At 29.9% G+C, this 18,261-nt stretch overlaps 2 protein-coding genes across 2 annotated transcripts; both read left to right on the top strand.

Moving 5' to 3' along the window:
• Positions 1 to 2,564: 2,564 nt before the first annotated feature.
• LOC127264827 (UDP-glucosyltransferase 29-like) lies at positions 2,565 to 4,081 on the top strand. The gene has a single exon (XM_051294372.1). The coding sequence runs from the start codon at positions 2,565 to 2,567 to the stop codon at positions 3,936 to 3,938; it is 1,374 nt and encodes a 457-aa protein (XP_051150329.1). The 3' UTR covers positions 3,939 to 4,081.
• An 11,904-nt stretch (positions 4,082 to 15,985) lies between these two features.
• On the top strand, positions 15,986 to 17,565 carry LOC127265086 (UDP-glucosyltransferase 29-like). Its single transcript, XM_051294769.1, has one exon. It carries the CDS (start codon positions 16,018 to 16,020, stop codon positions 17,362 to 17,364), a length of 1,347 nt encoding a protein of 448 aa, XP_051150726.1. The 5' UTR covers positions 15,986 to 16,017; the 3' UTR covers positions 17,365 to 17,565.
• Positions 17,566 to 18,261: the final 696 nt, after the last annotated feature.

Here is an 18,261-nt window from a genome sequence, read left to right as displayed (position 1 = left end):
GATCTAATTCCAGTTTTTGCAATTTAATCTTCTTTTAATGCTCCATATTTTATAAATTTCATACCATATAAGATTGATGTGTGACTTTTTACAATTTTTTGAAGGAAATGTGAATTTTTATATAATTAGTATAAATTTTCAATTAGATATGATTTTTCAAAAATTGACACAGTTTTTTATATTTTAATTTGAAATTATATTTATTAAATATAATTAATTTTTATTTCATTCCGCATAAATTAATTTGTGAAGAAAATTCATGCCTGCTCATGAATGGACATAATTCATCCCAATCGAATTGTACTAAAATTATCCAGCATGTTGCTGCGTATTTCATACCTCATGTTAATTTATTGTTTATTTGGATTATTTTTTATTTATGTTGTAATATATATAAATTGTAAAAATTAAAAATATGAATTTAATTATTTTAATAGTTAAAATAAAAAAATTTAAATGAATTTTGAGTGGTTCCAGTATAATTTAATATTTCAAAAGAATAAAAAAGTTTGAAACATAATACTCCTTCCAAGGTGCTACGTTAAGATAATTTAGTAATTAAGTGACCTGATACAAACAAAAGTGTATATTTTATTTTTTTTTATATGATGGGATAAAGTGTGGGGATATAGATTAAGTATAATGAATTATTTTTTTATTTAAAAATATTTGCAACATGTTTGAGACATACAAAAAATAAATGTTGCACGCCATTTGAGACGATGGATTACTAACATGACCCAAGAAAGCTAACTAAAACAAAACCCCAAAGAATCAGCCACGTGTACATTTTTCGAAAGAGCAATGAGCCGATGAACTCGGCAGATTCAAAATCGAAGCTCTCAACATTCTCATTGTTTGGTTACTTCGGAAAGTAATAATCAATAGAACAAACAAAATCTGACATTAAAATCAACAATAGCTACCAAAATTAGAAAAATCTACGGTTTTGCCACCGTTATTTTATTTGTAAATATGCAGGTATTTAATAATAAAATCGAATTGAACAAATACATGAAGCTGCGAATCGTATTTGAATCGAAAATTTCAGTTAATCGAAAATATTTGTAATATTTGCAAATAATTCAAACAGAACCGAATATAATTATTAATATAATTTTAAAATATAATAATATAAATATATTCGGTTTGGTTAACCGAACTGAAAAAATATATGAAAAACCGAAATCGCACTGAACCGAACAAATATCAAATATGCAGTATTTGTATTCGAATCGAATTTGCTTGGTTAACAAAAAATTGGGTTCGGTTCAATTCGGTTCGGTTTTTTTGTCCACAAAAAACCACAATGTAACAATATCCATTAAAATTAACACAAAAAACAACAAAACTTAAAAATCCTAAACCAACAAAATAACACTCCCTCCGTTGTCTCGGGTTAGATGACCCATTTGATTAGAGATATCATATTTTAGGCCGTGTAAATAAATAAATTATTAATAATAAGTTTTAATATTATTTTATTATTTTTATATGACTAGTGTCGTTGGTATTTTTAATATTTTATTTTAATAAAATATATACAATGAATAAATAAAAATATTTATTTATTTATTTATAATTAATTTAAAATAATTTTAAAAAAATAGTTTTAAATATAGATAAAAATATTTGTTTATTGTAGAGAAATGTAAATAAAAGAGTTTTCTACTTGGTGGTAAAAAGTTAAAAATAATTAAATTGATTTATATTAATTAAGGATGTGTTTGTTTGGAAGTTTGGATTTTGAGTTAGATTTGAATAGTAAAAATTTTTAATTTGAATAGTTGTATGATTTGACATAAATAGGTGTTAACGTTATGTTTTAAATGTACAATTAATTAATTTTTTGTATAATATAAAAAATAAAAATAAGTGTTTTATTTGATTTTCTTTGAAAAAAAAAATTGGATGAACAGTGTATTTAGGGAAAATGCCCCAAACAAATACACCCTAAGTTTTTTTCAAACAAATAAATTTATGAAAATACAAAAGACATATTTTTTTATTTTTTTTTTTTTTGGTGGATAAAATAATTGATCATCTGGTAGCGAGATTGAAGGAATACTAAAACAAAAAAAGATCACCATGTTCCTAATTAGAGAGGGAACAACTCGATTCTAAAATTTATTTGTATTTTGGGTGGGTGCAGATTAAACAACGTTAAATAATAAAGAGGGTCAATAGGTTAGACGCTAAGTTTATGAAACTAGAAATTTAAAAATATGAAAATTTTGTACAATTTTGTTAAATCATATATGAAATTTGTATAATTTAGTCTAAAAATAAAATTAGGAGGCGGGGCCTCCTGTTGGGTAGAAGGGGGAAGAGGATCGGATGCCCAGGAGTAGATGAGACTTTTGATCACGGCAGGTAACATTAAATAACATCCCACTTCACGCGACGCTACAGATATTTTTAGTGATAACAAGATCATAGTCAACTCTATTAATTACCCGTAGACTCATAATAATACTGCAATAATAATCCCTACAAATTAATTACAATATATGTATAGATATATATATATATATCGTCTCTTTCACTACTCATCTTTCTCATTCATGGATCCTCCACAAGCTCCACGTTTCAAAATCCTAATGTTCCCATGGCTGGCTCATGGCCATATCAGCCCTTATCTTGGGCTCTCCAAAAGATTATTAGCCACAAAGAATTTCCATATCTACGTCTGTTCGACAGCCATCAATATAACTTCGATCCAAAGCTTCATCCAAAGCAACAATTTGGGGGACTCCATGGAAGCTGTGGAGCTCAAATTAGAGCCATCCGTACATCTTCCTCCACACTACCATACCACAAAGAATCTCCCTTCACATCTCTTTTGCGAACTCTTAAAGGCCTTTCCGACAGCCAAATCGAGCTTTTCGGACATCATCACTGCCGTAAACCCTGATTTGATCGTATTCGACTCTTTCCAGCCATGGGCGGCAAAACTTGCAGCATCACGAGGTATTCCAGCAGTTCATTTTTTTGTTGCTGGAGCAGCTACACAGTCGTTCGATCTTCATCACTACTGTTGTCCTAGTGATGGTGGCTTTCAATTTCAAGAACTATCTATGAATGGTTATGAGAAGAACAGTTTCGATGAGCTGACGAAGCTTCTCAACAACGATATTTGCAAACAGGGCGAGGTGATCTACAATGTTTGTCACGACCTATCGTCTGAAGTTGTCCTGTTGAAGACCAGTTGGAGCTTCGAGGGGAAGTACATAAACTATGTTTCCAGTGCTTGCAACAAGAAAGTATTACCGACAGGCCCTCTTGTAGTAACAGATTCATTTTCTTCTTCTGGCGACGACAATTCAGACATATTACAGTGGCTAAGCAAGAAAGACCATCATTCGACTGTTTACATTTCATTCGGGAGCGAATACTTCTTGTCGGGGGAAGAAGTCGAGGCAATAGCAAAAGGGTTAGAGCTTTGCGAGGTGAACTTCATATGGGTTCTAAGATTTCCTCTTGGGGAGGAGACAAAGACCATAGAAGAGACACTTCCATTAGGGTTTCTTGAGAGGGTTAAGGAAAGAGGTATAGTGACTGGATGGGCACCACAGGCAAAGATTCTACAACATCCTGGAATTGGTGCATTTCTAAGTCACTGTGGATGGAGTTCGATAATGGAGAGTATGTACTTTGGGGTTCCCATTATAGGGATGCCGATGAAAGTCATTATGGTTGTCGACACCAATATGTTGGTGGGGTGTGGTGTTTGCTTGAGGATTCCAAGAAAGGACAATGAAGGGTATAAGGGAGAGGACATAGCAATGGCGATGAGTGATGTGATCTTTGGAGAAAGTGGAGAGAGACTGAGGTGTAGAGCTGAAGAATTGAGTGAGAAGATGAGGATGGAAGAGGTTGAAGAAACGGAGGTCGTGGCTAACCAACTATGGAAGATTTGTTTGAAGAATCGGCCATAAGTAAGAATTAATTATATCTCGAAAGGAAACCCAAATAACTTTAAGTGACAGAGTTTGTATGATATAATAAATGGGGATTGTGAGCTTGCTTTTGTACTAAGGCATTGGTGATGGGGACTTCGTTTGACTTCCCTTTCTGGTAACTGATTTTTATAACACAATCGTTTCTTTCTGAATAATTTGTAAATTTATTATCAAGGAAATGAATAGGTGAAAAATAAAGTTGAAGCACAAATTCTATTGAAGTTAGGATTAAAATGAAATTGGGATCGAGGGGATAAGATAAGTGCTCAGCCACAAAAAATTGACAAGTAATTTATTTATAAACATGAACTGATCAATTCAAATTCATTTCTATGTATAATGCAACAAGCCCCTCTCCGATAGTGACTGGTTAGATTGGAGAGATACTATCGGGGTCGGTCTGGACATTTGAAGGGCAAGGCCAAATAAAAGTCGAGGCCTTAAATATAAATATATATATATATATAATATTTTTCTACTTATAATAAAATTATATTTTTTTCTAGTAAATTTAATGTAAAAAATATCAATAATAATAATAAAGCAAAATTGTTCATAACTCACACCTAGTTTCAAAATTGTTCATAACCCTTATACTATAACAAACGGTATATGAAACTCCCGCAATGCAAAAAATATATATGAAAAATATCTTCTCATCACTAAAAAATTATAAAAGGGATTTCATACAACGTTTTTTAATATATAAAGAGATATCAAACAATTTTTAAAATAAATAGAGGATTTACATTGAGTTTCGAAACTACATACGGAGTTATTGACAATTTTTCCTAATAATAATAATAATAATTTTGTCTAATATTTATTTTTTTTTAATACAAAAAATATTAAAATAAAAATGAAAGACCCCTACATATATATAAATGACATATTTTATTTTTTTACCTATAATAAAATATAAATAATTAAATAAAATAACTCTTTCTAGCATTCTTAGATAAAATATTAATAATAGTATTGATATTAACTTTTCCTAAACAATATTAAAACAAAAGTTAGGTGCCCTAAATATGTATAAATAATATATTTATTTTTTATTTATAATAAAAATTTAATAATTAAATAAAATAAAATTTCTAACATTTTTATATGCAAATATAAATAATACTATTTTTAAATTTAGAAGGTACATGAGTTTGAACCTAAAACCTCAAAAAAATATACATTACATGTAACGTCATATCCATCTATTAATACATTGACGACAATGTAAATGGAAGTTGTGATAATTGCAACCGTTGCAACTGTCATTGTCTTAAGTGCCTATAAATATCAACATGATTTATCTTATTTTATCATCGGGTTTTCACTCTCTTTTCTACAATTATATTCAGAAGTCGAACTGTAAAAAGCTCTTTTCAGTAATTTTGAATGGAGTCATGGATATTATGGAGGATCTTTGTCCTCTTTCTGGTGAAGTTTTAATGCTCTCCTGTTAGACTAGACAGAAAAGTAATCTTCATTGCTTATAATAGAAATAAAAAATGAAGTATCCAGGCTCCGTTTAGAAAAAACCCAATTAGGAGCATATCTCTCGGAAACGGTCTGATGTGATCAATTTTTCGTAGGGATATTGAATTCAGAAAAACCTGTGCTCAAAATAAAATTCAAATAATGAACTGATCGGATTAACCAACCGTGAATCAAACATTGTAGTCATCTGTCTCGGTAGGACATGTATTTCTATTACTGATTGTGGTGGACAGGGAAATTCATATCGAATTTATCTCCGCATATCATTAATTTCTTTGTTTATTTGATTTGTTCACCAAACCTATGTTCTGATGTGGAGCAAGGGCTCCACCCGTTGTTGGTTTACAGCCGACGTCGTCGCAGCAAGCGGACCGAGCCGACAGTGATTTAGTTATTGATCTTTATTATTGTATTATTTGTTATTGTCCTATTTAATTAGTTGCGGACTTAATTGTTAGATTTAGGATTAATCGTTATTTAAATGTGTGGTGAAGATATTATTGAAAATATTTTTTTATTATTGAGAATATAAACAAGAGCCTTCTGGATATTTGGCAATAGTGTTGCGTTTGATTCTTTGAGTGCTAACATGTTCACACTCTATTGTAAATAACAAATATATATGGAGTATCCATATATTTTCACGCTCCAAAAGTATTGTCAAGGTGATTCCTAGCAAAAGCAAAATGGTATGATAGTGTTAACGCATGGTAGATAATGGGTGAAACACCAAAGTAATAAATATAGAGTTGGCAAAAACTGACCCGACACGACAATTCGACACGAAATAATTGGGTTTGGATCAAAGATTTTAACCCGATTATGTATACGGGTTGATACGAATCCGACACGATAATAAACGGGTCGGGTTAGGGTTGAGACTCTCAACTCGAACTCGACACGACAACCCGATTATAATATATTAATATTGATTAATATATTTATTATATATATAAAATAATTATAATTTAATAATTTTTTCATAAATTAATTTAAACTAAATTCAATTTTAAATAATACAACCTAATTTACACTCAAACCAATAAAAACTAACATAATACGACAACAAAATAAAAAAATTATTTAATTTGAATCAAAAAATTAGACTTAATTATATATACGGATCAACGCGAGTCAACCCGAACCCGACACGATAATAAACGGGTCGAGTTAGGATTGAGTAATTTAACCCGTTTAAAGTAGTCAACCCGACCCGTATTGACGCATTGCCCGCTCTAAATAAATATAAGATCTTGTTAACACAATCGTCTTTGCTGCACTTATTACTGTACACAGTTTCTATCACATTCGTAACATGGTTGACTGCTTCATAAAACAATTACATGAACCACTCACCTCATTAGATTTTGCTTTTATCTCACTTTATTAGACAACAATAGTAGACTTTAAATTACAAAATTAGATTTAAATATCACTTTTGCTTTTGATTTTTGTAGACTCAAACTTTTAATTCTTTGAATAATTTTTCAACTTAAAATCATAGGAGTTCGACCTAAAAACTCACCATTAAAAAATCTTAAATCTATTACTTCCTCCATCGTTCAATTGTGTGCTCATTTGACCTGACACGAGTTTTAAAAAAATGAATAAAAATAGAAATTTTTACTTTTTTGAGTAAAGAAAAAGTAAAAAATATGATCATCAATAATTTCCTTATCACCACTTTGATTTTTTCGCAGTTATTACTCGTCATTTCACATCCAACTATTGATATCGAAAATAAAAATTGTTGATTATCCATTGATATAATTTATATTCTCTACAATACAATAATAAAATTAAATTATATCAGGAAACCAAATCAAAACTTACCAAAAGAGCATAACAAAATAAATTAAACAAATCTATCTGCTAAAATGTCAATGAATTTGCAATAAGTAACTAGTTTATTATAAACTGTTAGGTAGTATAGTATATGTGCGGAGCCAATTATACTTATTTATGTATATGCATATCATATCATGAATTTGCAACAAGTAACTAGTTTATTATTAATGTGAATGTCATTATTATAATTATATATAGAAAAAAACCAACTATGTTTTTTAGTGATTGCATTCATAAGTTTAACACTAATGAGCAAAACCAAAGTGCACATTAGTAGCTTAATCGGCAATTCCAATATATTCCATCGATAAGTTTGTGAATAATGGGAACAAAGATACTGAGTAAGAGCAAAGACGGTGACTTGATGTTTTTTAATTTGATTAGTTGTATGATGTGATATAAATAGGTGTTGATGTGATATTTTGAATGTGAAATTGATTTTTTAGTATAATATAAAAATGAAAAATAGGTGTTTGATTTGATATTTTTGAGGGAAAAAAATATGATGAATAATGTATTTAAAATTCAATCCCCCGAACAAACACACCCTTGATGACTCATTATTGGAGGCCAAAAAACAATGAAAATCCTTCCCCAAGACTTGGTGAAGCAGAAGCCATGCCCAGACTTTTTCTCTTTCTATATTTCTCACAAAAATAATAAATATACTTTCTTTGTGGTTCGCCTAGTGTGACTTTTCCGTCGAGCCTCGTTTGCAGGGTATTAGGTTCGATCGAAAATTTACCCAATGCGCACTTTTGAGTAACGAATGTGGATTCTCACGTTATAAAAAATTAAATAAATAAATAAATATACTTTCTCTTTCATTATTTTTGTCTCATTCCAATATAGTGGAAAACATAACTAAAAAGCCATCGTGTAATAAATTTTTTTAATGACTTGAATCAAAGGTGCCAAGTGACACATCATATCCACTAAAACCATTGCACATGCTCTAAGTAAATTAGAATATTCAATCAAGACAAAGGAAAGAGAAGAAAAAATGTTAGAGAATTTATATATACATTAGAAGCTCACATATAACATATATATATATATATTCATCATGCATCCATATATATACGCATTGATATATATATACATATTCAATACTTACTCATATACTTACTCACTAGTTATATTATATTAGGGTTGTTGATGTATTTTTTCAATAAATAAAAAGTAAAATTCAAAGATATGGAAAATATCTTTAAATTTGATTAATTAGCGTCTGAGATTAGAAATCTCTAAACAATGTACGGTACATACAAGGAAATAACTGGAAATTAAATGCTGAAAATTTAAAGTGGTGATCCCCAAATCTGACTTTACTTTGTTGAAGTTGATTGAAGATGCCTTCTTAAATAAAATCAAAATCCTTAAATATTTCTTGAAGAAAACGTTTGGAACCGTCGCCAGCAACCGCCATCAACCGCCCAAGACGAAACGTTTTGAAACGTCGCCTGGTCAGTTACAGCAACCACCCACCTCCTTTATTGACAAGTGTCTTCACCCGTCTGGCCAACCGCATACCCAGCCGACCAATCCAGAGACTAACTGATGATCGCCAGACCAAAAGACTCATTGACCGCCCCCACCAAGCGACCAAATTACTGTTCACTTAAGTGGGCAATCAATTACCACCCGACTTGATTGGTCCAGCCGCAAACGTCCCGATTAAGAGACCATCCGACTTGAGAACTTTCCGACCTGAGGACCTTCTGACCTGCGGACTTTCCGTCATGAGGACCTCCCGACCTGAAGACCTCCCGACCTGAGGACCTTTCGACCTGCGGACTTTCCGTCCTGAGGACTTTCCGTCCCGTGGACCATCCGATCCGCTAACCAACCGACCTGACTACCCGACCGCAGACCTTCCGACCTGACTATCCGACCTGCTGACCAACCGACCTACAGACTTTCTGACTTGAGCGCAAATTTTTCTACTTTTTTACCCAACTTCGGATCCTACCTTCCTTCGAGACCCTGCTACCATTATTTTTATTATTATTATTATTTTTTATACGTAACAAAGGTAAACTGTTTTTTTAGTCCCGTAACTGGACCCCCTTATCATTTTAGTCCTATAAGTGGAGCCTTTCGCAAATTAGTCCCATAAGTGAAAATTTTTCGTTGTTTTAATCCTCCGGCGCCGGAGACGCCCGCGTGGCTCGCCGGAGGTGATGTGTCCACCAGGTGTCCCGCCAGGTCAGCGACACCTGGCGGACACGTGGATTTATTTTTTTTTTTCATTTTTTTATTTTTTTTAATTGGACCAAATAAAAAAATAAAAAAATACAAATAAAATTAAAAATAAGTTTTAAAAAAAATTTAAAAAAATGAAAAAAAAAATTCCACGTGTGTCCGCCAGGTGTCGCTGACCTGGCGGACACATCACCTCCAGCGAGCCACGCGGGCATCTCCGGCGCCGGTGGACTAAAACAGCGAAAATTCTTCACTTATGGGACTAGTTTGCAATGGGCTCCACTTACGGGACTAAAATAATAAGGAGACTAAAAAAACAGTTTACCCATTATATTATTTTTATTACATAATAAAAATTTATAAATTTTCATCAAATAAATATAATATAGTCGAAACCAGCTAAGGCACGTATAGAATTAAGAAAACAAATTAAAATTGCTTATATAAACATACCAAAAGAGCATAACAAATCAATTTTATTTTATTTTTGGTTCGAAAGCCGAGCAATTCATTGCACAAACTAACTATTTAGATACAAAAAGCACGAAAAGAACTATAAGACCGATTTGTGCCTAGATTTCTACTCAAACCACACTGCACCTAAACATAAATAAAAACTTCTTGTATAAACATTCCAAAACAAGAGCAATTGCGCTGGATGGCGAGCCGACGTGGGCCAAGAAGTCGCGAGGTAATGAACGGCGGAGCACAGTGGTTTGGAAGACGATTGTGTGCATCGATTATGTGGGGATGAAGAAGATGGAGAGGCCGCGGTATTCGGAGTTTGTTCAGGGGCGTAACTACATTGGGTCAAGGCCACTCCCCCCTTTAATTTTTATTATTTATAGAATTTTAAAATTTTATGTAGTAAACAAGTATTAAAATTTTGGTATATAAATTTTTTTTGTACTAAAAAAATTTTTATTTATATTTTTATTATAAAAATATCAAATTTTAGTATATCAAAATTTTGGTTATGATCTAATATTATATTGATTTTTTTTTAGTACGGTAACAATGGCATTTTAGTATTCGGTATATACAAATAATTCAATATATTGATATCAAAATTATTATTTTAAATTTTTTAGTGTTTGGGTATAAAATAATATATATCTATATTATACCAAAATTTATGTATGATTGTAATATATACATTTATCATATCGATTTTTTAGTATATCGAATTTTCAGAAAAAAAATTAGCCTCTCTTATATTCGAGTTCTGGTTCGGCCGGTGGTTAGGCTTCACAACTGAAGAGTTGAGTTGCGCCCGGATGAATTTTGCAATTAAGGACGCTTCCTATTATGGTTAATTTAATGTTTTGAATTTAAAAAAATAACTATATAGAAAAAAAAAAAAAAAAAAAAAAAAAAAAAAAGCAAAAAATATCCTTATTTAAAAAAATAAGCAGACTATGGAAAGAAAGTGGGTATAATTTTAGTCAACGGAAAGAGTATATTTTATATACAAAGAAAATGTGTATAATTTTGACGGACCGCGAGGGTGTATATATTTTATATGTACTTATTAAAATAATAATTATATATTTTTATAAATTGAAATAATAATATTATTAAATAAATAAAATACTCATATATTAATATTATGTATGTTTGTTATTTTTATAGTAATAAAATGTAATTTTCATTATGTAAAATTTTAAGGATATTTTTAATTTAAATTATATTTTTACTTAAATAATGTAAAAATGTTTATAAATTTTAATTGATTGTAACTTTAAATTAAAAATTAAAATTAAAATTAAAAACAATTGATTAAAGATACAACATTAAACAAAATAAATCATTCATAATATCTATTAGATATATTAATTGACTATTTATCTGAATTTCTATCATTTTCAATATAATCATTTACAAAACCGAATTGCTATATTGGTCCATACCGGAATCCCTTCGACTTAGTCAGATTGAAAAATAGATTCGTCAAATTGTATTTAAATAATATTTTGTGGTCGGTCGAGTACGCACAACAACTTACCAACGAGACTACTTAGTAATTGCATTCGGGTAATTAATATAAAACATTTACCTAGTTTGTTGTGCAAGTATATAATGCTCATTCGTCCGTGAAATTTTTCAAAAATTAACATAAGTATATTGTAAGTCTACGAAAAATCGTACTCTTCCGTCCCACCAACATACGATCATTTTTTTCTTTTATGTCCGTCTCATACTCTTTCTATTTTTAGTAAATTTATTTATATTAAATATACTTAACAAATATAAATCAATTTAATTAAATTTATAACCTCTTGCACAAGATTTATTCAAACTCTTTTATTTCTATCTCTCTCCTCAATAAATAAATATTTTTATTTATATTTAAAATTCTTTTTTTTTATAAAAATTTAATTATAAATAAATAAATATTTTTAATTTATTTGCATTATAGTATAAAATTTTATAATCTACAAAATGATGTCATATTGTATATATTTTATTGAGATATAATAGTAAAAATATTTAAAATACTAATAACACTATTCATATAAAAATAATAAAATAATATAAAAACTTGTTATTAATAACTTGGGAAAAAATCAATTTTGGTCCCAATATAAAAAATTCATCAATTTTTGTTCCAATATAACCAAAATTTATCAATTTTGGTCCCAATATAAAAAACTCATCAATTTTGGTCCTAACATAAACAATTTTAATCAATTTTGGTCCTATTATAAACAATTTTTATTAATTTTGGTCTCACCGTTAAAAAACTAACGGAAATTGCTGACGTGGACATGACGGAGGTGACGTGGTAGTTGACCTGGAAAGTACACGGCCATTTACAATTATACACGGCCATGTTGTTACAGGGCCATGTATATTTTAGTGTATAATTATACATGGTCATGTTGTTACACGACCATGTACAATTATACACGGCCATGTTGTTACGGGGCCATGTATATTTCAGTGTATAATTATATATGGTCATGTTATTACACGGCCATGTACAATTATACACGGCCATGTTGTTACATGACCATGTATATTTCAGTGTATAATTATACATGACCATGTTGTTACACGGCCATGTATAATTCTACACGGCCGTGTATCTTTCTGTTTCAGTCTAAAATTTTAATTTTTTGTTATATTTTTAAAATTTTTTTAAATTTAGAATAGTTGATATAGTTAAAATGGAAAAAATAATAATAATAATCGTAATATAATTAAAATATATCAATTTTAGTTCAAATATAAGTATTTATCGAGTACGTTTTTTTGGAAGATTTTGTCTAAAATTCTATTATTTAGCAAAAAAAATTCTCTTACAAAATTTTAATTATTATTGTATTGAAATTTTTACTAAATAGTATAATTTTAGACAAAATCTTCCAAAAGAACATACTCGATAAATACTTATATTTGAACTAAAATTGATATATTTTAATTATATTATGATTATTATTATTATTATTTTTCATTTTACCTATATCAACTATTCTAAATTAAAAAAAAATTAAAAATATAACAAAAAATTAAAATTTTAGACTGAAACAGAAAGATACACGGCCGTGTAGAATTATAATGGCCGTGTAACAACATGGTCATGTATAATTATACACTGAAATATACATGGTCATGTAACAACATGGCCGTGTATAATTGTACATGGCCGTGTAACAACATGGCCATGTATAATTATACACTGAAATATACATGGCCATGTAACAACATGGCCGTGTATAATTGTACATGGCCGTGTACTTTCCAGGTCAACTGCCACGTTACCTCCGTCATGTCCACGTCAGCAATTTCCGTTAGTTTTTTAACGGTGGGACCAAAATTGATAAAAATTGTTTATAATAGGACCAAAATTGATTGAAATTGTTTATGTTAGGACCAAAATTGATGAGTTTTTTATATTGGGACCAAAATTGATAAATTTTGGTTATATTGGGACCAAAATTGATGAATTTTTTATATTTGGATCAAAATTGATTAATTTCAATTATATTGGGACCAAAATTAATTTTTTCCCTAATAACTTACCTAAAATATCTTGTTCCTAATCAATGAGGTCATCTGACCCGGGACAAAGGAAGTATAAAATAACTATATCTATCATTATAAAAGTTTGTCGGGAACATCCGCGCAACAAACTATTAAAAAATGTATATAATTATAAAAATTATTAATAACTTTCATTTAAGAAATTAAAAATATATATTATTTTCTTAATATCTATTTTTTAAAATATTGTCATCGAAGGCTACAATAAAATTAAAGTAAAAAATAAATTATTGTCGTGACAACCACAACAAATTTAAAAGATTAATTACAAAAATTTAAAATTAAAAAATTAAATGCATAGTAATACATAGATAATTTTTTTATTTATTTAAAATTATTATTGCATAAAGTTACAACAAATTTAGAGACAATATATTTATTTTTTATTTGTTACAGACTTCAGCAATAAATCAAAAAAATATCAAATATTGTTGCGTAAAACTCCGCAACAATTAAATTATATAACTTTGTATTAAATTAACGGCAGAAGCTGTGACAATTCATCGTGACAAAATTTTCGCGACAATATTGCATTTTTTATTTACGCGCAGATCAACTTCTCTTATAAAATGCATTAATAAACAACATTTTTTATATTACAATCCACTTCATGACATGTTCGAATTATAATTTTTTAGTTATGCATCTCGATGCATATTTAAAATTATTGAAGCACTGTACTTGAAAAGTGTTCCATCCACAATCAAGAACTATCCACCTAGTTTGACCTTCAAGGGTCTTGTACAATGAATTGGTTAAATTACACAAAATTCACTCGTTGTTTCATAAAATTGTATCAAATCTCCCGTACTTTTAAAAATGCGTTAAATTTCTTCGTAGTTCTATAAACTTTGCGTCTAACTCCCTCAGTGATTCTTATTTAACGGTATTTGACGTAAATGCGCTCAAACTGCGAATAAATTTTAAAATATTAATTTCTAAACCCCTAAAATTAAAAATATATTTATTTTTTTTTATATTTACCCTTTAAAAAATAGTAAATATACTCAAAAATAGTTATTTTTCTCATGTTTTAAGAGTTTATTTTTACTATTTTTTTAGGCTAAATATATAAAAATAAATATATTTGTAATTTTAGGGGTTTAGAAATTAAGATTCTAAAATTTATTCGCAATTTGTGTGCATTTAGGTCAAATATCGTTAAATAAAAACCGCTGAGGAGGTTAGACACAAAGTTTATGAAACCACGAGGAAGATTGACGCAGTTTTAAAAATACGAGAGATTTGGTGCAATTTCATTAAACCAGCGATGGATTTTGTAAAATTTAGCCTAATGAATATATAAACTCTATTTTTCTTATTTAATTTTTTTCTATTTTCTTAATGTATTTCTCGAAATCTTTAACTTATAAATTTATTCGTTTTTACAAATTGGGTTTCATTGATTTTATTTTAAGAAATTAATATATATAATTTACTTTCACAAAATCCAACTATATTTGTCTTGATTGGTAAAATTGTTTTTCTGTAATATATAATGAGAGTGCGTTATTATAAACTTTAGTATAAATAATACTGAAATAAAATAATCTTACTCATTTAGGTATAATTAATTATTCATAATGAAATGTATTATTGTATCAATTTTCCATCTAGGAATTTAATTAATTATAGCAAATATGTGAGTATATAAATTGAACAAAATAATACTATCTATTCTAATTAGACAAATGAAACTAGACTTGCCGAAATGGTTCAAACCGTTAGTTACGATTTTTTAAAATATTAAATCAAAATTGAATTTTCCGAATAATGATTTTGCTTACAGTTTGACAGCTTCGATTTCGGTTTATAAACAACCGATTTCAGTTTAAAAATCGTCCGATTTTATATATTTATTTTTAATATTTTCCTTTTTATTTCCTATTTTTTCTAAAATTTTATTTAAAAATAATTATATATAAAAAATTATAAAATTTAAATAAAAAATAATATTATAGTATTATTATTTTTTACTATCACTAATAATTATTTATTTTATTTAATATTAATATTATTTTTATTTTTATAAAAATTTAATAATATTACACATCCACAGCACCAATTCTCCTCTTTCTTCCTCCTGTATCTTCTCCTTTCCTCCAGTTCCTTTTATTTCTTCCTCTTCTTCTACACCTATGCTACTGCTGCGCCGTCACCCTAGATTTATTATAAAAAAACAAATCGAGCCACCGGTTCAAACCCGCCGTTTGAACCGGCGGTTCACGGTTTCAGAAAATGACAAAACCAAACCCGCCGGTTTTCGCCGGTTCGAACCGAATGGGCATGTCTAAATGAAACGTACCCAAAGAGTAAGAAACAGTTCGACGTCTCTTCTTTTGCCGAATGATCACTTCAATATTTTATTACAAATTGGACTTATATATATATATATATATTAGTATGCCTTGGGCAATTAAACAATATATGTAATCTCGATCAACAGAGCATATCCTCAATAATGGATCTTCCACAAGCTCCATCTGGTTTCAAAATCCTGATGTTCCCATGGTTGGCTCACGGCCATATCATCCCCTACCTTGAGCTCTCCAAAAGATTATTATCCAGAAATAATTTCCATTTCTACATCTGTTCGACAGCCATCAATATATCTTCAATCGAAAGCTTCATCAAAGGCAACAATTTGGGGGACTCCATTGAAGCTGTGGAGCTCAAATTGGAGCCATCCGTACAGCTTCCACCACCCTACCATACAACAAAGAATCTTCCTTTACATCTCATCCCCACCCTCCTAAAAGCCTTTCAGACAACCAGATCAAGCTTTTCCGACATCGTCGACACGTTGAACCCTGATTTAATCATCTATGACTTGTTCCAACCATGGGCTCCCAAACTTGCAGCATCACGAGGTATTCCTGCAGTTCATTTCTATATTGCTGGAGCAGCTACAAGGTCGTACGGCTACCACCTACATAACAATTACTTCCCAGAACTACAACTGAATGATTATGAGAAGATGAGTCTTGGTGAAAAGATAAAGCTAATCAATGCTGTCTTTGAAGAGGGGGAGACGTTCAGTGATAATCTCGAACTATCGACTGAAGTTGTCCTGTTGAAGACCAGTTGGAGCTTCGAGGGGAAGTACATAAACTATTTCTCCGATTCTTGCAACAAGAAAATTTTGCCGACAGGTCCTCTTGTCACGGACGCTAATTCTTCTTCGGATGAGAATTCAGACATATTACAGTGGCTAAGCAAGAAAGATCATCATTCGACTGTTTACATTTCATTCGGGAGCGAATACTTCTTGTCGGGGGAAGAAGTCGAGGCAATAGCAAAAGGGTTAGAGCTTTGCGAGGTGAACTTCATTTGGGTTCTAAGATTTCCTCTTGGGGAGGAGACAAAGACCATAGAAGAGACACTTCCATTAGGGTTTCTTGAGAGGGTTAAGGAAAGAGGTGTAGTGACAGGATGGGCACCACAGGCAAAGATTCTACAACATCCTGGAATTGGTGCATTTCTAAGTCACTGTGGATGGAGTTCGATAATGGAGAGTATGTACTTTGGGGTTCCCATTATAGGGATGCCGATGAAAGCCATTATGCTTATCGACGCCAATATGTTGGTGGGGTGTGGTGTTTCTTTAAGGATTCCGAGAAAGGACAATGAAGGGTATATAGGTGAGGACATAGCAACGGTGATGAGTGATGTTATTTTTGGAAAAAGTGGAGAGAGGCTGAGGCGTAGAGCTGAAGAATTGAGTGAGAAGATGAGGATGGAAGAAGTTGAAGAGATGGACATCGTGGCGAACCAACTATGGAAGATTTGTTTAGAGAATCGACCATAAGAGCATATCTTACAATCACTTTCTTTGTTACATTCTTAGTTTTAGTTAGTATCTTTATTATAAAATACGGTTAACAATGCACATATTACATTCTGTAAGATCAAATTCAGACGCCTCGAGATCTTGTCTATCGCGCATAGTTTGTCTAGTGTGACTTATTTTGGGCTTAATTTACAAGCTATTAGATTTGTGGATGTGAGTTCTCACTGTTATAAAAAAATAATAATAATAAAAAAATAACAATTAATTATTAGCTAAGTATTTTAAAAAATTAAATTTATTAATAACTTATCAAGCAAATGTAAATTCAAAGTATTACATCCATCTACATATTTTTTAATCATTTAAATTTATTTAATTTTTTATATCCAACTTCAAGCCTTAGACTTACTTAAAATTTTTATATTTAATTCAATGAAATAACCAATAAAAACAATAATTTCTTCAACTACCTTTTGAATCGAACCAAACTCATGGAAATAAATTATTTGGGAAATACATCAATTCGAATTTATTTCAATCAATCAAATTTTCAAATACTACTATATCCACAAATTCCAATGATTTTAGTATTTCCAAAGAATAATAATAAAAATTATATAATATTTTGACGATTTATATAAATTAATATCTTGAAATGAAAATATAATATTATTTTAAAAATATTATTTATATATTATTAGACTAAAAATGTAAAAAAAAAAAAATAAGTTATTACGTAGTTCCATAAAATTATAAAGTTACTTGAGAGGTTTATAAAAATTGTAAGGATTATTACTTGAAAGCGATGACAATAGTATGTAATATCCGATCTAAAGTCGAGTTGGTCTATTAGATATTTTGTTAATTGAATATTATAAAGTTGGTGTAAATTCGTTGACTTCAAACGATTGCATA

This window comes from Andrographis paniculata, unplaced genomic scaffold, assembly GCF_009805555.1.
Source record: "Andrographis paniculata isolate CXL003 unplaced genomic scaffold, ASM980555v1 Contig71END, whole genome shotgun sequence".
Taxonomy (NCBI): domain Eukaryota; kingdom Viridiplantae; phylum Streptophyta; class Magnoliopsida; order Lamiales; family Acanthaceae; genus Andrographis; species Andrographis paniculata.
This window is presented reverse-complemented; position numbering and strand designations above follow the sequence as displayed.